At 33.9% G+C, this 25548-nt stretch overlaps 1 protein-coding gene across 1 annotated transcript in view; it reads right to left on the bottom strand.

Annotated features, from left to right (window-relative positions):
- Positions 1-25548, bottom strand: part of LOC118738711 (protein I'm not dead yet) — a 145118-nt gene that overhangs the window by 98333 nt on the left and 21237 nt on the right. Inside the window, exons 2-7 of the mRNA XM_036469637.1 lie at positions 4947-4985; positions 4750-4888; positions 4461-4577; positions 4218-4366; positions 4041-4155; positions 3889-3962 (exon numbers count right to left, since the gene is read on the bottom strand). Of these exons, the coding sequence (XP_036325530.1) occupies positions 3889-3962; positions 4041-4155; positions 4218-4366; positions 4461-4577; positions 4750-4888; positions 4947-4963 (611 nt within the window). The 5' untranslated portion in view covers positions 4964-4985. The remainder of the gene's footprint in view (positions 1-3888; positions 3963-4040; positions 4156-4217; positions 4367-4460; positions 4578-4749; positions 4889-4946; positions 4986-25548) is intronic.

Genomic DNA, 25548 nt, shown 5'->3' with positions numbered 1-25548 from the left:
TTTTCGAAGTTAGATTCGTTTCGCTAACGTTTAGTTTGGATCGCGGGCTGGAAAAAACCTTCCTCAACCTACAACACCTACACACACACATATACACATGAATTGTATTTACACATACACACACACATGAATTACAACATAATATGAAACAAAACACAATTTTGCGAATGTCATATCGAGCAGACGTGTTCTACGCTATAACCCCGCTAACGCAAATTTAATAAAGTGCATTAATATTCCCACCAAAAGGTTCTACGGGTTTTAAAAAAAAAAAAGGTTCGAAGCTAGTGGTGAGTGTGCCCCCCAAAGTGTTGCCCTTGGTGTACGAATGCGCATGGTCCTTCGAGCCGGATACTCGCGGCTTATTTTACATCCACTAGACGACAAGTCTAGTCTAGTCTAAAATAAACTATAATTAAAAATCTCGAAATTTGTATAGTCGAGGTTTTCACCAAACACTCGTGTACATACGTCTTTCTTCTACAATTCTGCCTGAAGCAGAAAAAACTCTTCACTAGTTGAGCTAGCTGGTATGTCTAAATTTTGCTTTGACTATGCAAGAAAAATGTAAACAATGCGAAAAACTGTGTCAATCAGGGATGCCACTTCACCACCGCGAAATTCCCCGATTTTCAGTGAAATTCCCCGCACTGGCATGATTCCATTAAAAAAACCTCAAGTTTTTAAATTCAAATGCTTGAATTTAGTAACGAATGTACATACAATATTTAAATGTTATATTTTTTTACTAATTTTTTATAAAAATATAATTTTTTATAAAAATATTTGTAATTGTATAACATACGTCAAAGTTTAAAGCTTTGGGCAAAACTTACAAAAATTCAACAAATTAAAAAAAAAGTTTATCAAAATTTTCAACTTTTTACTGGTAATTTTAAGAAGCGAATTTATGTAATTTGAGTATAAGAATGTGCACGTTTGAAGGGCTAAAAATTACCGTTGGTCTTTTGATATTTTTTTTTATTCCTTTCGCACTTTCTTTCCACTCGGCCCATTTGATTAAATACAGATTATAGATTAGACATATGTAGGTATGTATTTATATATTAATCAAGGAATGAAACCGAAACCCAAACCGAAACCGTAACCGTTTAAAACCGTTTCGTTTTTCAAAACCGAAACCGAAACCGTAACCGTTATCTTGACCTGAAAAGGAACGATACCGAAACCATTTCAATCACAGGTTTCAATCGGTTTCCAGAAATTTACAAAAATAATAAATAAAAATTTCTTTGAAATAAATGATTTATTTAACCAAAATCAGCAACATTTTGCTAAAATTCTTGTTAAGTAGTAAATAAGTATGGCAAGGTAACTTTTCGCAAAAATCTGCTGATGACTTTGTTGTTGTGAATCGATAATCGATTAATTATATTTAAGTAGTTTCTTTCCCGTACGCAATGCGAGATCCCGCATGTGCCCAAAATAGCCCAGAAATCATGCCTGTACTCAACAAAATGGGTAATAGAGAGCGAAAATTCGAGCGTATTCGATCGTAAGTGTATTCTTCTTCCTGCCCGAAATAGCCCGAAATTTTCTCCGAGTAAAAATGGATAAAGTGTCAAAGTGCATATCAGCTGTATTGTGTTTACATGTTGCCTGCATTTACTTGGTGCTTTTAAGGAAAAGTGAATGGCCTGTTGATGTATTTTCAATCTATGTACTTAAAATCAAATTTGTGAAACCAAAATTCAATTTCCAAGTGTTTGCATTTAATACCATGTTCTGACCGACAATCAAAACATTTTCCCTTCACTTTCTTTTCATTTACCACCTTTAACTTTCATTCTTATTTTGCTTTGGCCAGGCAATTAACAATAAATCCGAAATGACGTATTAAAGATGATAAAATATGACTTCCACTTCGATAAATAATCGAAAAAAAAGTTTTAGCAACGAAAACATGTTTCCGATGTCGGTGAGAACATGGTATAAGTGACAAAAACAAGAACAACGTGAATCAGCTGTTTCTCGACTTGTGGGCACGAAATGTGGGGGTTTGCGTTTCCGTACTTCTGAACTTTGTTCCATTTTTGAAAGGAAATGTTTCTCTTATTCTCTAATTACCAAATCCGGTCCGGATTGTCAGGGAAAGAACCTAGTGTTGATATTATCAGTGAACTGTAATTTTAGATTTTCTTTCCTCAACGTTTAAGACATTGTGATTTAAATAATATCAACAAAATTTCTGTGAAAAACCGAAACCGGAACGAAACCGAAACCAAAACCGAAATAAATTTTGAAGAACGAAACCAAAACCGAAACCGAAACACTTGGCAAAACCGAAACCCAAACCGGAACGTTATTTTGAATCGGTTTCATTCCTTGATATTAATATTATTTAATGTTATGTAATGAAAATATAATTGGATATATTAATAAATGAATAAATAATTGCATTATTTAAAATGTATATATAAATGAATATACGTAAAATTAAAAAACGGCAACCTGGAGCAAATAGTTCATTTAAAATTTCGAACTAGTTCGTTCGATCAATTCAATGACCTACTGCATTGAACTAACGAGTTCGTACACTTTCCAACTGTACTGACTAGGCGAATTAAATTCCCATTGATTGCTGACATCAATGTGGTTGTTCACGCTTGCCTGCTTATCAGGTTATGTGCTTAAAAATAATTTTTCCGTAGTGCATTTTGTTGTTGTACAAGAATAAAATACACTACAGAAAAATTATTTTTAACCAGATAACCGGCAAACGTGAACAACCACAATGTTTTTATAGTGTGGCTAATGCGAAATTGCAAAAGTATTCGCATAAGGCAGCGATTCCTCGATTCCCCGAACGAGATAAATTCCCCTCAAATCGGGGAATTCCCCGCAATTTGGCATCGCTGGTGTCAATATCAAACTAAAATGGCAAAATTTTGAGAATTTAAGCAAATATAGAAATTTTTATTTAATGTGAATACGTTGCTTTGTGCACACGCATCTCGAATTGGGGTAAGCTCCACTATTAACTAACTCCTTAGGACCAAGGTTCGATATCTGATCAAAGCAACCTCCAAACAATTTGTTTGCTGTTCGAAGGCTGCGTAAAACTAGGCCCGTTCATTTGTGTAACAACATTAAGACGCGCACCACAAATTGGAGGATAAGCTCGGCCAAACACTTAGCGATAGTGTAAGCGCCAACATATTATTATTTTATTATTAAGGGTCGTTTTCTCAAATAGCCTTTCAAACACACTTTTTGTGAGCAAAATTCGTGCTTAAATGGCTGATACATTTTGAAATTGGCTCGAAATTTTTTGAATAGAACTGTGAACTCTGATCGACTACATTTCAAATAAAAACTTTCATCAATTATATTTCTCTCGTTGCATGCAGTAATTAAGTTAGTTTAGGCAGGACAGCGTCTTTCGGGTTAATTAGAAACAGAGATAACCATCACTCAAATATCGTTGAGTAAGAAAATATTCTCTAAATTCTCTGTCAGATTGTGAAAAAAATGCAAATTATTTATTATTTGTAGTTAAAGGTGGAGTGCGGTTACCTGTTTGGCTACAGAAAAAATCAAAGCTACTTCAAAGAACTACAAACGAACTCCTACAAGGTACACTAGTCAAATTATTTGTAGTTCAAAGTCGGGCTGGGTCTGTTTTTTCAATCTATCGAATTTCGTTATCTGTTTAACTACCAAAAAATGTAAATCCACTACAATGAATTACAAACAAAGTCCTATAAAGTACACTGGTTAAAGTAATTATTGCTAAAAGTGGGGCTAACTTGACAGAACTTAAATTTTCCCTTGCTTTCACATTTTTTGGGTCTGGACAAACGCGATTTGGCAAAAATCTTACACATAGTATGTAAAAACATGTATTTGGGCGTATTTTTAACTTACTCTTCCTCGGCCGCATTGTTCTTCTTTCCGACTATTTGATATTTGGGCTCCTGGGTCATTTTGCATAGTCCTTGCTGTTTGTGAATATTGACAAAAAAGTGCAGCAAAGAAATTAAATTCTAAATGTTTATATCGTTTTAAATAATTATTACCGCTTGAAGCTCCTCCAAAACAGCCTGAATAATCGGACACATCATTGCGGTGCAAGCGGCATTCGAAATCCACATGGATATAAACATTGTTACCGCAATAAGGCCAAAATGTAACCTAACACCGCAAGTGTCGAATGTAAATATTTTTACTTTACGTTTTGTTTATGTAGAATATACCTTCGAGGACTGCATCCAACCATTTGAATAACCCGCAATGCCAATCGTTTATGTAAATTAGAGTACTCAACAGCGAGAGCCACCATAATACCACCCATGAACATTACCAGAGTATCCTTAAAATATAGCCTACACGTCTGATCGGAACTCTGAAAAATGAAACAATATTGCCGGTACATTATAATCATTTGTGGGTATTGATAAGAGCGCTATTTGAAAATAACTTCCAGAATAGGTACGTACCATTATTCCCATAATCGGAAACGCCACTATTGGTATCATGGAAGTGACGTAAAGCGGTAATGCTTCAGTAACCCAATAGACCGCCATGACCAAGAGCAAATACATGCAGCGATATGCCTAGGACCATCAAATTAATTTAAAAAATAAATAAAAATTAAATTTTATTTCTTTTTATTTGCATTATGTACATCAGTCAGTAGAACAATTTTGAGTATGTATGTATGTTATGTGGTTATTTTTTATGTAAATAATTTTAAATATCAACTAATTATTTCTACTAAATACTTACAGGAGTGTTATCCATCAGCATAACGGGAAGGGCAAGGAGTGGTGTTAGGAATACGACTAAGCCCTTCCAGTGGAACGAAAAGAAGGATTTTGCGTTTTCACCACATGTTTCCGGGGGTGATGCGGCATTCCCCACTTCACTGTTGGAAAGCAATTACATACCCATGCTTCATAAAATATTTTAATAAAATTACTCACATTTCCATTTTGAGCATTTATAACTGTTTGGCACGGATCCTGGAAAGGACAAAGGAAGTTCATAAAATTATATACATACATACATAAATGTAGATTTGAAGTATGTATTAACATATTTGCACAAATATTGACAATTAAACTGTTTTAGGGAATAATGCAGTTACAAACATAGCCGTCTGTTTTAAGACTTTTTGAAAACGAGCAAGTAAAGCAGCCTAGCCTAGGCCGTTTTCCCATACCCCATATACCATATATGTTCATGTAATTTTTTTTCAAGAAACCATCTTACAGAGAACTTATTCAATTTGCAAAAGCCGGGAAAAATCATTTGCTTGTAAATAAACTCAAAATTTGTATGGCTCACTAAATTTCAAACGTTTTTTCTTTTGTTTTGAAAAATTATAAAAATTAAATAGAGCGAAAACAAAAAGCAAAGCCAAATAAAAGTAAAAGAATCAATATTAAACTGCGTTAAAATGAAAATAAGGGAGCATGAATTTCGACCGCAGGATATATTTTGAAGGACTTTGTAATTTCAAAGATATGATTAAATCCGAAAATTATTAAAAAATTCAATGCAATGTAGAACAAAAATATGGGTAACAAATGCAATAGGAAATTTCTTTAAAAATTTTAATTTTTTGGATTCACCAGAACGAATTGGTAATTTCTAAGCTGACAATGTTAGAAGAACGAGATTCGAACAATTATTGCGAAATTTCAAGGATATAATTTTAAAATGACATTTTCAATATTTACCAGCCTTCTGCACTAGAAACTTGAATATGTTTAAGTTCTACAGGATTTCCTCATTAATTTTATACCCATACTTCTTCTCTAAGCACATTTCTCTGAGTTTTTTAAATCATTTTTGAATTACTAACGTCAGAGTGAAAAACTAAAAACGCAATTTTACTATATTTGGCCCATGGTTTCGCGAATATATTGATATTTGTGTTTAAAATTTATTATCGCGCGGTGTTATATGTACAATGAGCTAAACATTTATAAAAAATATTAATTATTAAATAAAAAAAGAAATATAGCCAATACTGCTCAAGAAAAGGAGTTTCTATTATTGCCATCAGTGCAAATTACAAATCCCGAAAATCCCGGGATTACTTGCCAAGAATCCCGGGACTTTCGAGGCCTTAAAAAGTCCAGGATCCCGGGATTAACATTCCAAATGTGCACGCATGCGGCCGCTGTGGTGTGGTGGTTAGGAAAGCGCAATGCCATTCCGCAAGGCCTAGAATCAAACACAGGTTCCAACTAACACCAAGTACAAAAGAAAATAAAACATTTTTTTCAAGTAGCGGCCGCCCTTGGACAGGGAATGGCAAACCTCCAAGTGTATTCTGCCATGAAAAACCGCTTCTCATAAAAATACAAGCGCCGTTCGTAAAACTGTAGATCTCTCCCTTCGTGCGACAACATCAAGGCGCACGCAACAAATCGGAGGAGAGGCTCTGCCAAACACTAACATATGTGTAAGCGCCAATATATTCATTGTGCGAAAAATCTCTTGCTCTGAATGGGTGCGCTTCTAGTACATTTAGACCCAGTACTGGTTCACGATAAATCTCTTTTGCATGCAAATATATGACGAATTTAACATGACGATGTCCTAGGAAGTGGCAATTGCCCCCGCTGCATTCTTTTTTCGATAGTTCCGAACTAGTTCTAAATTCTATAGTTCCGAACCAGTTCTAAAATCGACAGACGAAAAAAAGTATCGTGATGTTTCAATCTTTTCGGTTCTTCTGTGTGCGATTTTAAATTATTTCATCGTGCGACAGTCAATTTTACACACGAAAAAATCAATATATTCACAAAGCTGGGGACCAAATATAGTAAAACTACGTTTTTTAGTTTTTCTATCTGACATCAGGATTTGGTTAAGAGGACTTTGAAATTTCTAGAATATGATTGAATAAAAAAATTATTCAAAACATTCGGTGCATTGTAGAATAACAATATAGGTACCAATTTATTTATTTATTAAGTGTGCAGGATTTTGTTAAGAGGAATTTGAAATTTCTAGAATATGATTGAATAAAAAAATTATTCAAAAGATTCGGTGCATTGTAGAATAACAATATGGGTACCAATTTATTTATTTATTACGTGTACAGAAAAAAGTTTTCTTGCAGACAAATGAGATAAAAAGATTTAGATATTTAAGTATGCATGATATATTACCGAGTAAACTAATTATACATATTCATTTGTAATAATAATAAAATAGCAAGTTGAGTAGCTGGCGAGGCCTAGTCTCCAGTCTACTTTTTTGTTTGGCGGGCGGAAAGACCTAGTTTCCGCTCCGCGCTGTAGACAAGCTGTTGCTCATGGTCGGAAAGGCCAAGTTTCCGATCCATATTCCCGAAGTCATTACGTTGTATGTGAGGCAGGCGGAAAGGCCTAGTTTCCGCTCCGCGCTGTGGACGAACTGTTGGGCTTGGTCGGAAAGGTCGAGTTTCCGATCCATGCTCGTATTGTCTTAAGTGGTCGCGAAAATATACGAAGACGTTACAATTGTACTAAGCAGTCATAGATATTGTGTACTTTTTCGTTCCCGGTTAAAGATATTAATTTATTTACTTAACATGTTGAGCAAAGTTTTTTTTTTATTACAAAAAGCGATTCAGATATGCTTGTTAAAATCTTGGCATAGACAACGAAAAGCATCATGCATTTAAAATGCTCAGTAAAAAGGGACTAATGACCATCCCGTTAATTAGTTTGATTAAAAAAAGAACAGAAAGCATCTCTCTACGACTTTGAAGTGTCGGCAAATCTATAAGCTTCAGGGGATCTTTGTAGAGTGGGAGATTTTTAGACGAGTCCCAACGTAAATTTTTTGGGGCACATAACAGGAACTGTTTCTGCACTGATTCGAGCCTGTCGCTATGAATTTGATAACTAGGATTCCATACTACAGATGCATATTTCAAAATCGGTCTTACTAGAGGGGTAAACAGAACTTAAGTGACATAAGGATCATTGAACTCCTTAGCCCAGCGCTTAATAAAAGCCAACACTCCTCTATCCCTAATCACGCAGGAGTTTATGTGAGACTTGAATTCTAGTTTCGGATCCATAGATACACCTAGGTCAATGAAGTTGGTTACTTGCTCAACATTGTGGTCAGATATCATATACGAATTTGAGTGGGACGATTTTCTAGAGAAGGACATGAATTTACACTTTTTCAAATTAAAAGAAAAAATTCTGTAGAATAGAAAAAGAAATAAATTTTTGGGTGCACCAGGACGAATAAGTATTGAAAATATCCTTTTAAAACTTTATCCTTGAAATTTTCAATATTTATTTTTGAAAAAAATATATGTCAAGGACTAATATGTTAACTACCACATCCTCGAGTTTCGTCCGTCTAACTTTATTAGTTTTAGATAAAAAAAATGTACACTTCTCTTTATAAGATATTTATAGTTACAATATACTGGAATCATTATTATGACAATGTATGCGCTCTAAAAGAACAAACTGACCTTATGATGTACGGTTTAAATACTTTAATGGTTTTGTATACAAGGGCGCTGCCAGCCTTTCACCTAGGGGGCAGGAGTTTATAAAGAGGGAAGAAATGTTTTTAATTATTTTTTTTGTGTGTATAGATAGAAATTTTTTGGGTTTAAGAAAGTATAAGTTTTCTGATATCCTTTGAAACGATACCAATTTTTTAAAAATCGGTATGTAATTTTTTTGTTTAAAATATTTTTTTAAAAAAAGGTATTTTTTTCCTTTTAAGTGTTTTTTCTCAAATTTTTATATTCGAAGTATACATGTACGCATATCATAAGAAATAAAGTTTGATTGCGTTTACAACGACATAAATTTTTTTTAAATCGGTTAGTATTTTTTTGTTAAAATTTTTTTTTAAGGTATTTTTTGCTTTAAAATGCTTTTTCTCAAATTTTTATATATGAAGCATACAAATATGCCTATCAGAAAAAAGGGGGTTTAATCACGTTTTCAACGATGCAAATAAGTTCAAAATTGGTTGAAATATAAGGTTTTTAATTTTTCGAAGAGCCGACTTTTGACTCCTTATAGCACCTGTAATATAAGTTTGCACAAAAAAGGTAATACACCATTTAAAAAAGAGCAATAGGCGAACTAGGTCTATATTTTTAGTTTTTTAGTTGTTTACATATAATAATAAAAAACATTTTTTTAACAAAGGTTCTTTTTCGAACTTCGAAGAGATTTCGGAAGCTAACTTCGAAAAACAGAGAAATTACTTTTTTACCCATGACTCACTCTCTTAAGAAAAATTGGTTTGGTCTAATACCCAATCGAGTGCGCGACGAAAACCAAAAATTAAAAAAAATAAACACAGGAAAAAATCCATATATTCACAAAACTGCAGCCAGGACGACAGGATTTTTTTCAAAGGACTTTGAAATTTCTGGGATATGATTGAATAAAAAAATTATTTAAAAGATTTGATGCATTGAAGAGTAACAATATGAGTATCAATTAAAAGGAAAAATTCTGCTGAATTAAAGAAATAATAGTTTTTTGGTGCACCAGGACAAATAAATGTTGAAAATGTCTTTTAAAAACTTTATCCTTGAATATCCTTGGATATTTCCAATATTTATTTTTGAAAAAATTTATATATCAAGGACTAATACGTAAACTACCACATACTCGAATTTCCTCATTCTATCTTTATTAGTTTTAGATAAAAAAAATTTTACGCTTCTCTTATAAGTAGACTGAGGATTTTTATGCAAAATACGGAGCCTAGAAATATGTACCACATAACTATAGCAAAGTGTATAAACAAAATGTATACAAATTTATACACTTTGCTTATAGTTATGTGGTACATATTTCCAGGCTCCGAATTTTGCATAAAAATCCGCAGTCTACTGATAAGATATTGATAGGGACAATATACATATGTAAATGAAGATACTGGAATCATTACACTGTACAGCACTCGGATGGGTATTGGCCCAAACCAATTTTTTAAGAGACTGAGTCATAGGTAAACAAGTAATTTCTCCGTTTTTCGAAGTTAGCCTCCGAAATCGAGAATGGGACTTCGAAGTTCGAAATAGGGCCTTTGGTAAAAAATTGTCTATCTATACATAGGATAAAGGAAAGTCGAGATTTTTTGTACGCGGTAATCTCGAAAACTACTGAACGGATTTTGACGAGATTTTCTCTAATATACTCTGTATTGACAGGAGAGGGATCTTTTTTTCTTTGAATTTTAATAGGGTTGCCACCTGTCTAAAAAACTATAAGATCCGCGCCGTTCGTTGGATTACAAAAGATGAGGTGTCAAATGTAAAGGATTGGCCTCTAGAAAAGCACTAAATTTTTTTTTTGAACAGGGTTGCCACCTGTTAATAAAATTACTATATTCAATCACAGGGGCGGATCCAGCGGAAGGGGGGTTTGTTGGTTAAACTACGTGTGCCTACGCTTATTATGATTGAACAGTGGCGGATCCAGCGGGGGGGTTTTGGGTGTTAAACTACGTGTCAGTCTGTGGCGGACCCACGGGGGGTGTTTTAATACATAGACGCCATATTATACATACATATGCGCCATATTAAAACACACCCCGTGCGTTCGCCACTGACTGACACGTAGTTTAACACCCAAAACCCCCCCGCTGGATCCGCCACTCTTCAATCATAATAAGCGTAGGCATCAGTTCAGCTCCGTCACTGTCGAACGAAAAGACTTAGCCTCTACAGGCGCAATGATGTATTATTTTTCTGAGAAGGGTTGCCACCTATTAAAAAGTTAAAAGATTTTCGCCGGTCGTTGGATTACAGAATGAGATACCAAATAAAAGTGCATGGCACAAAAACTTTGTTATTTTTAAGTAGGGTTGCCACCTATTTAAGCTTACTATCTTCTATACTTAGTAGAAAAGGAAAGTTGAGATATTTTGACCACGCCACTGAACGGATTTAGACGAAATTTTTTAAGTATAATCTGTATCGATAGGAATATTATCTTTAGTCCTTTGAGTTCCTATAGGGTTGCCACCTGTATACAAAATTATAAGACCCGCACTGTTCGTTGGATTACCAGAAATGGGGTGTCAAATAAAGTGGCTCGGCTCTTAGATGTTCAATAATGTATTACTTTTTGAGTAGGGTTGCCACCTATTTAAAAATTACTATTTCATTCGAACATGGTATGAATACAAAAAGTGAGATTTGAAGTGAAAAGGCTTGGCCTCCAGACGTTCAATAATATATTATTTTTATAGTAGGGTTGCCACCTTTCTAAAAATAATAAGATTTTCTTTATTCATTGGACTAACAAATGAGGTATCAAGTGAAATAATATGGCCCCGGATAAGCTTTTATTTTTTAATGGGGCTGCCACCTATTTAAAAATTAATAACTAACATATAATACATGAAGGCGCTCTCTCTTCAAAATAGTTTTTTGGGTTAGGTGCTGTATTCAAAAAGCGTAAGGAGCTGATGCTTTTTTTGTTTGCATATGTGAGCATGTATGTACATAGGCAAAATTTGTTGGGATTTCAGTGAGACAGAATTTATAAATCAGCTGCGCCTACTTTGATGTTTTTATTTCATTAGGTTCACGTATATATATACAAGTACTTTAGTACACACACACGATTGAGAGATTACAAAGGTTGCGCCGATCTCGGACCGCTATTCCTCTCTTAACGAATTTGAAAGAATCGTTGTTTGCATGACGTCACACTTGTGCAACTTGTTTACGTTTTCCTTGCAACATTTTTTCTTCTTCTTCCATTCTTGCTCACGTTTTGGCATTTCTCTCTCGCAATTGCACCAGTGTGACGTCACACAAAAGCTATTCTCGAAAATCCTCTCTGATCGGCGCAATCTTGTATTCTATCATTCTTGGTATCTACATATGTATGATGCTTTCCATTTCCAGACAACCGGTCAGGTACGAGCATGATTTTTAATTTGTACCAAACTCAAATACATTGTTTGTTGGTCCAAATAGTGAGACACGTATTTTTTCTTTTGGCTCGGAAACATTTTTCGGCCGAATTAAACGCGATTTTGTTTTTCAGGCAAAAATCGATTATTCGAATTGACAGTGAGAATTTTTTTTTTTAAATGCCTTTAACTTTGTCAAAATTTAATAGATTCCAACAATGTTTTAACTCAAAATCAGTAATTCTTGTCACTTCAAGATAGAATGATATAATTATTGATTTTCATTATTTAAAATTTTTTATTTAACAATAAACAAAAAGTCCAATTTTTTTTTTAAATTTAATTTCTCAAAAAGTCTATTTTTTTTCTCTCAAACTTTTTTACCGGGAAAGAGACACTTTGAACTACAATCAACCCAAATCCCTAATATCGAAGATTTTTTTTTCTGAGTTATGATTTTTTATAGAAAATATACGTTTTTGTGGTAAATACTACAATATTCTTATACTGTTTAACTAAATGGAACACATGTATGTAATATATCAGCAAAAAGTACAGCCGTGATAATTTTTTTTGTATCAAATAGATATTAGAACACACTTTCCACCATACAGTTTCGAAATACAAAATCACATTTTCCCGCTTTTTATAATCGAAACTGTATGGTGGAAAGTGTGTTCTAATATCTATTTGATACACAAAAAATGATCACGGCTGTTCTTTTTGCTTATATATTACATACATATGTTCCATTTAGTCCCCTTTCAGACACGTCAAGTCTTGCTTTCAAGTCTGCTCGTTCGTAGGCGAAGGAGGTGAGAAGAGAGGGGAAGAGTACAGATACCTTACTGACATTTGAGTAAGCACCAAAAACTTGGAAAAAAAGCGTTTCACCACACTAAAAGCACCAAATTGTTTTGAATCAATGGATGCTTTTTTCATAAAAGTTTGTATGTATTTAACAAAAACAAAAAATTAACAATATTTAAAACAATGCATACATAAATAAATAAACAAAATTTTTTCGCTCATAACGATTGGAAAGCCACATACTATAATGACTAATGCTTACGACGTAACACCGAAATACTGCACATTAAACCGGTATATCTCAAGAAAGAAAAATCGTATCCCAACAAACGAAAATCATGCCCTAAGTAGAAATGAGCAAGCAAATTTATGTTTTCATTATATAGCCTCAAATATCGCCAAAAAACGTGATTTTGGCACTTTGAGGTTAGGATCAGTGTTGCCGTTTTAGCCCTTTGGTGGCTAGATTTAGCTTCCACATACTTTTTTTGGCCACATAAATTTAAAATTGCCCCTAGCCCTTTTTAGAATTTATTCATACTTGGCATGAAAAAGTTGTATATGCGTAATTTGCTTTTTTTTGTTGCATTTATGTAAGAGATGAATTTTTAAACTAAGAAAGACTGATATATATACATATATGTATTGTATGTTCCTTACGCTTTTATACATACATACTGTAAAAGTGTTGCGGCTGTTAACGATTTATCTATAGTTTAAAATAGATAAGTTCACGGTCCTTAATATGCTAAATTTGTTAAATGACCCATCAAGTCGATTGACCGTGTATGTTCTTGTGGTGTGATTGTACCAGCATGCTGAGGTCGTGAGTGGTGAAATTAGCTCAATTTTCTAAGTAAAAAGTATTTTGGCGGAAATTTCTTGCACTGTATGAGTCAAAGCCGTGTTTGTGGAAGATTAAGTTCACGATATTGCAGTTGTGAATTACAAAAAAAAACAATGTTTAACAAAATGCTGGTAAGTTATATGCTTCGAGCCTGATGGTACAATAACTTGATGGAACCAACAAGCTGGTGCCGTATATTTTCGCTTTTACAAAAAAAGGTTTTTGGTTGGATTAAATATTAGCTTTTTATCCAGAGTTCATTGTTTTTATATATCATTACTTATTGAAAATGTTTACGTGTATACTTATATATGTATATGTAAGTAAAAAAATTTAGCTACCATTTTTAGCCACAACGACTTTTTTTTAGCCCTTTGGCTACCACTAAAAAGATTCGCGGCGACACTGGTTAGGATATCTCAAAATTCTAGTGCTAGAACAGTTGTGCGGCCAGATTTGGCACCAAGAAACGATGTGTTTTACTCAGGAGGTACAAAAATACAAATTTTTACAAATAATTAGAAAAGAAAAAAAGAAATACTTAACTTACTCGCATATCTACTAGCATTTCAAGGCGAATAGAATTGAACAAGGTGGGTTTGCAAGTTCAGCTTTTTATCAATCATGGTTGTATTTAAGTGCATTTAAATTTGTAGATTTTTGTAAATTCAGTGCTGCTACAGCTTTAAATATTTAAAAATTATTTCAGGTCTAACTATATCAGAGTAATTTTAGTTCAGAAAAAAGCACTAAACAAGGCACTAGGCACTAAATAATTTTTTTAGGCGTTTAAATTTTCAAAACGCACTAAATCTAGTGCTTAAAGCACCAAGTTGGCAACTATGCTTGTATGTGAAACAGTGATCGGACTTCTACCACATTGTGGTAGATCTGCCACTTTTTTAAGCATCTACCACTCAAGGTCTGAAAGCTACCACATATACGCGTTCTTGAGAAGTTTTATTTTGGCTTGACATAATTTTTTTAATTTTACACGATATGGTAACAAGAATGATATAATCCAAGATTACGCATTCACGGCGACGATGAAATTTTCCAAGTAAAAGTAAGCCGAATGGGAGTATAAAATAAATAATAATAAAATAGTAAATTCTCTCAGTAATCAACTTTTTGACAGGAAACGCCGTTTCATTGTGTCAAATTGCAAAATACATTTATGATTTATAAAAAGAATTAATAGCGAAAATGTTAAAAACCGGCGATTTTTGTGAAAGTATTAGCAAATTTAAGTGCATCTAAGGTTGTTGAGGCGTTGTTTACTTTTACTTGAGAATTGTCGAAATCGGCAAAATAACCAATTTTTTATTAGATTAACAATTCAGGTCATCACAAATTCTTTTATATAGTACGTACAGAAAACGTTCACAAACCAAAGAAAATCAATTTCTATTTGCATTTTTGAAAGTAAATCCTTTTAAGGCTGTAATATGTAGATACATATTTTAGAAAATCATTCTTCCCGTATTAGATGCATATGTATGAATGTTAACATCTTCGTAAACATCACCAGACTCCAAATGATGTTTTTAAATAAATACATAGGTACACAGTTTCCAACGTCTTTGTAAGAATCAATGAAATACCTAATCAGCGGGAACATGTATATATTTTAAGATTAAGATAAAACAATAAAAAATTGGACTTATTAACCTATGTATATCAGCGCTCAGCACGAAATACCTCGTATACATTAGCGCACACAAGGGGTGGGTTTTGGGGTTCAAACCCCCCCTAAAGCTAATAACCTCAAATACAAACTGTATCTTAAAGCTAAGAATCCAGCTCTCAAGGAAATTATAAGAAATATTTATTATAATTTGTGTTGCTTGAAAAAGCGCTTTGCTTTTGCTGTAAATTTTCATGAGGAAACGAATATACGAGCATTTTTTTCTTGAGAGCTGCAAACTGATTTAAGAAATTTTGGTAGAGGAAAATTTCTTTTCCATTTCTCGTCCGTCGTTTTATATGAATTTTTCGTTTTTCTTGAGAGTTCAGTTAATTTTTTCGGTATTCGAAATATTAAAAAAATTTAGAAATCGTGAAAAATCACCATCTCTATCGAAAGCCAGAAACCAGAAATCGAAAGGAATATAAAAATGCAAAAATTCATGGAATCGATAAATTTATTTTTACTGAGTCTTTTTTAATATTTTTTATTAGGTACTTTTGAAAGTTGAGCGCATCTTGAACTTTTATTTAACAAGTAGTTTTGAAGGAACGAACACAACCGACTTCAATTCTTATATTCAAATTTAGGGGTACCGTTAATTTCTTCATGATCCAATCATCGGATCTCTAAACCAAATTACGGGGCGAACCTTGAGGTACCATCTTTCCAATAAAATAAGGATTATTGAAATCGGTTCACGTGGTCCAAAGTTATGTATTCCGGCGAATTGATAACCTCCCCTTTTATTGAAGTCGGTTAAAAGTGTTTGAGCTCTGTTTATCTTATGTAAATAAACTGCAGTTTATGAATTTTAAAACGTTTATTTATTTATTACATACTGTACATAAAACTTGCATAAATATATTTTAAAGAGCGCATTATCTTAAGAAAATGTTCAGTATTTTCCGATGATATATCTTCAGAAATATAAAACCCCCCCTAAAATATATTCCAGGGTGCTCCCCTGCTCGTATACGCCAAACGTAGTACCGCGTATTCGATGGTAAATAAATTTTACAGAAGCGCAAAACTGTGGAATGGTGTTTTCACTGAACCTACTTACCATAAGATTATAATTTTATAATCTTAACTTAAATTAATAAAGTACGCACCAGTGGAAAAAGAATAACCAAATCCCTTTTTGTTACCTTCCTTTTATTAGCTCGGGATGTAACTATGTAATATTGTTGCGCCTAAAAGATGCAGCGACACTTATCGTGGAGAAAATTTTCATGTCAGGCAGGGTTGTATGAAATTGGGCCGATTTCGCTTATTTTTATTTTAAACGAAGAAGGGATTTTCTTCATAAAATGTTTGTTATAAATGTCTTAATTTTAAGTGTGAAGTTTTGTTCGCAAACTTTAGAAAATAAGAAATGGTTTCACTGTTAAGACACTTAAGATGCGTTTGTGTTTGGATATAGTGCCAACAAACAGAATAAATATTACATGTAGATATTGTCTTCCTAGATAGCACATATTCAATTCTGCCTAAATTACAAAACATCATATTTGCCCACTCCAAAAGGTTTAAGGTAAGGGAAAAATTGATATTTTCAAGCACTATGTACACATATGTATTTTTTTAAACAAACTTTTTTGCTCGGAACTTATTTAAATACCAAAAACCGAATGCCAACTTGAATTAAAGGAACCAACACTGTAGTGAGTCAAAATTGAAATAAAAAAGTAAAAATTCTATGTAAAGCAAAACTCTCTGGGAATCCTACGAGACATCTGCCGGTCATATGACCGGTCATCTAAATGGGAGAGCTGCAGTCTTTTGGCATCATATTTTACATCAGAATTGAAGGGATTTTTGAAAAATCTGATTAGTTCTTTTGTGTAACTGTGATTTTGCATCCCTTGTCAACATATGGCCTCGGTTGATATTAACTTAAGGTCGTTGTTTTACTGCCCTAAAATTGAAAGGAAATTGTTACAGCGTTTTTTATGTGTATTGGTTTCTATTTGAGTGTATTGAGAATCGGTCAGTCTGAAAAGGCCTTGAAGGGAAGACAGTGGGTTTGTTCGTCAAAAATCCAGCGAGAATTATCACTCAAAATATCAGATAGTAAGAAAAAACGGTCCCAAATTCTCTCTCATGTAAAGAAACTTGCAATTTTCTGTACCAACGCAAATTTGCAAGTTTTTCTGCCAGCAAGTGTCCACGGTTGCATTTCAAACAAAAGAAATTTCTATAAAATTTTTTAAATTCTTTCAGAGGGGCCAAAAACAGGATCAACGTGTTTATATCTTGTATGTTTCAATTTCTTTGTCGGGTTTACTATATCGACTCTGGTTGAGATTGCATTCCGATTAAGAATACAGTTTTGTTTTGCCGAGTACCTTTCAAATCATTGGAGTTAACTTAATTAATTAAGTAAACAAATATTAACTTACATTTTTCATTTTAAAATCGCTCCAGTTTGTAAATTTTTAAATTCAACGAACTTGTTTATTCAATTTATCGTCGACAAAAAATAAAACCATGTGCCACAATCATATGTTTTTCCTAATTGCAAATTCTTGCTGGCCAAATTTTTTCCGGCTCGAATTTGTAACTTCTCTCCAAGAAATAGTCTTTTTATTCGTGATTTATTTAAATAAAACATGTGAAATTTAGTTGAAACATTTTAGCCGTTTTTAGCCGGTTTTATTTGCCAATTTAGCCGGTTCGTCCAAAAAGTTCTGGCAACACTGCTCGCGTGTGCACCACTGATGTATGTACATACACCCCATGATTCAATAATAAAAGGTTTGCTCAAAAAGCAGTTTTCTCGCTCCCTCTTGACAAAATCGGCTCCCTTAGCAAAGCATTGTGTGTGGGTTCGTGTGTGTGCGCAAAGCTTTTGTAAGGGAGCTAATAAGGCATTCACATTGAGCCACTAACTCGTGTTTATGGGCCATTTTGGAGTTTAAGCCTTAACTCTACTCTTAAACTCGGAGTTTACCATACAAAAAATTTCGTTAAACTCTCCTTAAACACCACTTTTATTTGGAGTTTATGCGAATGCAACCCTTTTTTTTACCCGATTCGGTTTGTGTCTTTGATAATCCAAACTTGTGACCAACTTGCCGACAGTTAGTCTGTTCCCGCACTGCAGGATTTAATCAGAATTAGTCCGAAGTCGTTCTGTGCACGTAAGTCTAGAATATCAACAATCTAGCGATGCAAAAACCAAAAATGTGGCTCGACAGAACTTTTTGTGCTGATTTCAACCCTACCAAAATTACCTGGCGAAATTAAAATATAAAAAAGATATCAATGGTTAAAGTTAAATTTTCTGATATATTTTAATATTAATATCTTTTGAACAACATAACCTATTAAAAAACTAATGACGTCAAAATAAAGATAATTAATTTTTCTTTCATGAATGTTTTATATTTTTAGTCCAAAAATACTAAAAAACAAAATAAAATAAAAATATATATTTTTAAATGTAATTTATATAAAATTAGTTCTAAAACTGGTTATAGTATATACCTTGCATAAAAGGCATTTAAATTATGTTGAAACTAGCATCAATAATTTTTTAATCGGTTAACTAGTTTCCGAGATATTGAACACATAAGAAATAGTTAAGTTGAACTTTAACCTCTTTTATTGGCTTTGGTTTTTATTTGCACCAAACAATTTTGGTATGGTTGAAATTAGCGTAAAAAGTTCTATCGATCCTTATTTCTTGTTTTTTTTTTATAGCTAAACGGTTGGTATTCTAGACTTATGTGTGTGTGTTAACTCCTGTAGTACGGGAACAGACTAAATGAGAATAAGAAAAAGTAAACAAAAAAATCTCAAATTAAACTCTGAGTTTCTTAAACACCCCAATGTGAACGCTTGACAGTTGTTCATAAACTCAAAACCTTAAAGTCGAGTTAATGGCTCAATGAGAACGTAATATAAGGGAGTGTCAAAACTCGAATGTCAATAATGAGCAAACCTTTAATTATTGAATCATGCATACACCCAATATGATTGTTCTTAAGTGTTCAGTCAAAAATATTTGAAACACAAAATTCAAGTAAAATACGCTTACTTCGATGTTTTTGTTAGTTTCTTCGCGTATTTTCTTTCCTCTTCTCTCCCTGGCTAATTTAAATATATATGTATGTACATCTATTCGTAGCAGGGATGATAAATGAGTTTTTTAATTTTGTACCAAATGGCCAAAAAAAGTGTACTAAATAAGCCGAGAAAGTACCAACATTTAAAAGACCATACATACGGGGTTACAGTGAAACCCGCTTAAGTACCTAACCCGCTTAAGTAACCAACATTTTTGGGCAATGTGAATTTTTGAATGTAATCTGAAGAAAATCTCTCTTAAGTACCTCCCCGCTTATTTACCCAACCCGCTTAAGTACCAAAATTTTTTGTACCCCATTTACCATTTTACCTATAATTTTCCTCTTTTAAGTGCTCTTTTAAAATTCCTTAAAATATTTACATATTTTGAATCTCAGGGGCAGCGATACATACCTTCGGCAAAAAAATTATAAAAAATTCACGGTAATTTTTAGCCACTTGAAACTTGCACATTATTACACTAAAATTGAATGGGCTATAAAACTGTATACTCAAAGAACACATCTGAGAAAAAAAATTTTAATTTTCATGAATTTTTTTCTTCAAGTGTTCTATAAAATCTTAAGCTTAGGTTTACATGGTATTTGTTAGGGAATGAACTGTATTTTAATCGAAAAATCTTAAATAAATACGTATACTTCATTAAACGTTTATGTTTTATTCAAGGATTTACATATTTATGTAAGTTAACAAAAAGATGTAACTACATCAATAATTATGTTCGCTTAAGTACCCGCATCGAGGTACTTAAGCGGGTTCTTTTAAGTACCCAACCCGCCTAAGTACCTCAAAAAGCTGACATTTTTCGTGAGGTACTTAAGCGGGTTTTATTGTACATATAATATACATACGTTTTTAGATTTTCTGTATAAAAATCATGATATAAAACATGGCGTGTCGAAGGTGGAAAACATAAGTGCAAATCAATTGTTTGAAAAGGCCATCAAAACGCCAGGGTAATCAACGACAGCATTCAAGTTATACTTATTATCGAAGTGCTAGTAGTATCAAAAATTTTCAAAAAAAAAACCGTTGCATTTAACGGAATGGAAGTTTCACAAAAATATTTCCTTTTATAGAAATAAACAAGTTAATAGCAATGCTCTCGTACCTAAAATCTTGCAAAGTGGGGGAAATCGAGAGCGCAAAATGACACTGGAATCTGCCGCTTTCTGCTGGAAAAAATTTTACCTGTGAAAACTTACAAATAAAAAAGTCTGCTGACCACACACTTGTGTTCGTGAATAAACAAAAGAAAGGAAGAAAAGTTTAGTTTAGTTAATTTACTATTAACCTCTAATTTTCTAATTTCCGTGCAACAACTATGGCTGCCATATAAAATGTTTCAACTGTACCATATTTTTCCCAGAAATATACCAAAATAGATAATAATGCTGAAAGGTTCTGACCGAATTTGTCAGTTGATCATTAAAACGAAAATGGGATAATTTTAAAGGCACATTAGTAGCCATATCTACTTAATTTTTGTGAAACCAGGAAGGGTGCTTGGAGGAGATTCTTTTATTATTGAACGCGTCATAATATGGTATCAAAAATATTTGTTAGAAAAAAACTTATTCATTCCGAGATAACTCATTTATATGTGAAAAATATTTTTCCTATACAAAAGTATTCAATAGTAAAAAAATTCCAAATTGGGGACAATGCACCAAGCGGATAATAAATTACCAAATGAACCACCTATTGCAACTATGAAAGTTATCAGCTGTTTCGAAGACTGCAAGTTTTTGCAAATTTTGCAAACTGCTCAGAGTTTTTGCTGTTGGATGATTTTCTGTGGAGAATACAAAAATGCTCCTACCAAATTTACCTATCAGAAAGTCAAAATGGCGTAAGTTGCACTTTTTTACTGGTTTTGCGTTCAATAACAATTTCTGATATTTTAGTCTTCCCCTCAATTTTACTCGCTATGATTATTTTATTCCCTGGCTGCTAGTACTTACTGGAAAATTTTACGAAAACACCTATTATGACAACAATTTTTTTTTATTTAAGTAAGAGTTTCGTTTTTTAATAAACACCACATATTTAAATATGGTAGAAAAATATGACTATATTTTTATGCACAAAAATTCAAAACTCCAAGTAAATAGAGTGTGGTATTTCGACATAATTGTGCTGCAGTACCGTATCTTGACAAAAATGTATCAAAAATGTCAATGTAGTACCAATGTACTTTTGGCTTCCAAAATGTACCAAAAAGTACAATTGTACCATCAATTTCATCACTGATTCATAGTATAAAGGAAAGTAGAGATTCTTTGTACGCGGTAATCTCGAAAACTACTGATCGGATGACGAGATTTTCTCTAATATATTTTGTATCGATAGGAGAGTGACCCTTTTAATTTATAATTTTAATAGGGCTGCTACCTGTTAAGAAAATTACTATATTCAATTCTAATAAGCGTAGGCGTCAGTTCTGCACCGTCACTGTCAAATCAAACGACTTAGCCTCTATACTTAGCCTTTAAAAACTATAAGATCTTAACCGTTTCTTGGATAAAAAATTAGATACCAAATGAAAGTGCCTTCGCATGTACAAAAACTTTAAGTTTGTTGAGTAGGGCTGCCACCTATTTAAAATTGCTATCTTCTATACATAGTACAAAGGAAAGGAGAGATATTTTAACCACGCTACTGAACGGATTTAGACAAGATTTTTTACGTATATAATAAACGAAGAACATGATGATATATGATTTCTTTCTCCAAATACGTAAATGTACATTCATATGCATACATTCAGCGCGTGGCGAAGCCTCGCGCATCCGTGGCCGGCTAGTTATTATATGTAAATAACTAAAAATATAGACGTAGTCCGCCTATTGCTGCTATTAAAATGGTATATAACCTTATTTTGTGCAAACTTATATTACAGGTGCTATAAGGTAGGGTCTTCGAAAAATTAATTGAACTGATTTTTAAAAAATTGGTATAACTGTAAACGTGATTAAACCCCCTTTCTTCTGATAGTCATATTTGTATACCTCGTATGTAAAAACTTGAAAAAAGTTTAAAACGAAAAAAATACCACTAATATTTTTGGTAACTTTTTTGTAATATTTCTCAAATTTGTTGGTAACATTTTCTCTAAGCTGCGGCAACCGTACCTGGCACACGAATTAAATATAGTTTTTCTTCGAATTTCAGAAAATTACTGTAATTTGGTAAGAAACCATAGTTTTTGTTCTGTCTTGGGCGATTATTTATGTGAATAATAATAAACTAGTGAACCCGCATGGCGTTAAAACGCCCAAAACTCAATTTCAAGTACTTAAAAAATATTCCAAATGTTAGTCAGAGTTATAAGAGGTCCGAGTGTCAGTGAAGAGCAGTCCGGCATAGTTAATGTGACCAACTATTTCATAGACCAAAGAAGTACAACTTAGATTGGGTTAAGTTAACGCCGCGAGCCGATTACCAAATATCGAATGCGGCTTATTTAGATCCCTGAGAGGTCAGTGCTTATTCAGAAGTGCGAGTCAAAATGCTTCCATTTTAGCCTCGCGAAGGTTGGACAGTCTAGAAGAAAGTGTGGAGATGATTCCACTTCATTTTCCTCTTGGAAGCTGATACAAAAAGGATTAGTTGAAATTCCTAGTCTCCTAGTAGTGGCCTGTCAGAACCCCTAGCCCTTGAGAGGTAACGTGATTTAAAGTGCCCCATAAAAACATTTGCTGCAGCAGAGAAACGTCTTCTTTTCCTTTTTTATGTCACAAAAGGACCCGGTTTCCCTTAGCCCAATAGCGGTTCGTGCTGCGACAATTCGGTCTGCAATATCCGCAAGCGCCGTGTTCCACATATGTATGTTAACCGCCAGCGTAGGTGTGGTTCCTAATTCTCCGCTAATTCCTGTTTCACAAGTGAAGCCTTCTCTAGTCAGTTCCACCAAACAAGGGCTCATTGAAAAAATATAGGCTTAAATCTGGTTTCCTAGAGCTATTGAATTAATTTGGACGAGAGGCCCCACCTTTTACTGATAGCTTCCCTACAGAAGTACAAGGAAACCGACACCTTTCCTACCCTTTCCTCAATGTTAGGCTTCCACCACAGCCCCCGTTGATCGCCCCCTAGTTACCTGGTTCAGGTAACCTTATGCCGGATCACAATGGGTGTATAGAAATTTTCCCTTAACCAAAAGTTCCACATCATCTACACAGGCGATCACTCGAAATTGTCCCTTAACCAAAAGTTCCACATCATCTACCTAGGCGATCACCCTACAGTCCACTATTTCTAGTTTCTCTGGAAGGTTGTATACAACCGCAATCCGGAACAGGGGAGAGATAACACCACATTTTGAAGAGCTCCTATTACACTGAGTGCAAACGCTCCCCACTCCGCCGCGACAGTTCTGTCACGAAGTAAACTGTAGATAAGCCTTATTAGGTTGGTTTCACCCCCAGATTATGAATATACTTGACTATTGCCTCTGGAGTGAAATTGTTGAAGGCCCCCTAGATATCGAAGAAGGCCCCTACTGCATAATCTCCATGCGTGAAGGCTTCCTCTGACCACTTTACCAATGTGTGCAGGGCGGTATTCACCGACCTTTTTCTTGCAATAAACATATTGAGCTCTTGAAAGACAGTCACGAGGAATCGTGTTTCTTATGTACACGTCTATCAGTCTCTCTAGCGTTTTTAGCAAAAACGAAGACACTGATAGGCCCAAAGTCCCTAGGGGAAACATGAGAGCCTTTTCCAGCCTTCGGGATGAACGCAACACTGTACCCGGTCCTCACGCAGTTCGAATAAATAGGATCCAACCAATTGAATGACACCTTCACAGCCCTATGCAGATGCGCAGTTATGATGGCATCGGTCCCCGGCTACTTTAATGGTTTGCAGGAATTCATCGCATGTGACGATCGTCCAGAAGATCGGAGAAGTACAGGACCTGCGGGAAAATTCTGTAACCAGTTAGCGACAATTTTCGAATCGCTATCGCACTTTTTGACGCAAAAACATTTATATCATGCGTAAAAAAGTGCGATAGCCATTCGAAAATTGTCGCTTACTGCTTACAAAATCTCCCCCTTGAAGTACAAAATATCGCAAAGAAGTACATTTGACTCAACTTCGAAGTACGAAGCACAAGAGCGAAAAAAGAAGTACTGTACTCCCGAAAGAAGTACGGTTGGTCACATTGGGCATAGTGCATGTTTTTAATTTCATCTAACTTAAAATCACCCTGAAACAAACAACAAAGAAACAAACAAACAAAAAAATAAAAACTTTACCACACATCTACAGGTAAGGTCTTTAATTTGACCTCCCATTGAAATTTCCTTTCAAAAGTATACCCAAACTAAAATCTTCTTAAATCTCTTTCGTCTGACATTGTGATACACATGTATTTCAATAAACTGATAAACTAATTTGAATTTGATTGTTCGAACAGATGGCAACCGTCCTAAATAAATGAATAATTTGATTGTATGTTTTTAAACACGTGGCAATCCTCTTCAAACAATGCAAATGGTCAAACTAAAAATTTCTTAACATTCGTTCGTTTGACTACGGTATTTTTATATTTCGTACACTTTTGTATTAGTTAATTGAGTTAGACCTTTCCAACAGATGGCAGCCCTCTTTAAAACTATTTTTAAGGTTAATCCTTGTTAACTCTCCTTCACCTGACATTGCGGTAATATTTTAATTAACTGATGAATTGAGTGCAGTTGGATTTTTTAAACATGTGCCACAGTTCAGAAATAAAAGTTTTTCAAACCCCCTACGATTGATAACCATATTTTAATAATTCAATAATTGGAATTCAAATTTTTAAAGAGGGGGCAACCCTCTTTAACATCTATATATTGATGTGTCATATAACTTGTGTATAAGTAAACTAAATTCGGCATTTCAAGCAGGTGGCAACCCTCTTCAAAAAATTTTCAAGCTACTACTTTCTGAAACCCCTTTCGTTTGGTACCCATATGGTGATACATATTTTTCTTACCTAATATGTTTTTTTAAACAGGTGGCAACCCTCGTATAGTTCAGCAAAGAAACAAAGCAGTGGCAACTTTTTTCCAAAAAATAAAACCAGTTTGCACATCTACAGGCCAAGCACTTTAATTTGACACCCCTTTTTTGAAAATCGAGCGAACGGTGCAGATCTTTTATCCCGAACAAAAAATGCCTTCGCGTATTATATATAAAGATAACTATAACTTTTTTAAAACTATTCGCAGAAT

This window comes from Rhagoletis pomonella, unplaced genomic scaffold (genome assembly GCF_013731165.1).
Source record: "Rhagoletis pomonella isolate Grant_MI unplaced genomic scaffold, Rhpom_1.0 Rhpom_scaffold_00005, whole genome shotgun sequence".
Taxonomy (NCBI): domain Eukaryota; kingdom Metazoa; phylum Arthropoda; class Insecta; order Diptera; family Tephritidae; genus Rhagoletis; species Rhagoletis pomonella.
The sequence above is the reverse complement of the archived record's forward strand: the minus strand, read 5'-3'. Positions and strand labels throughout refer to the sequence as shown.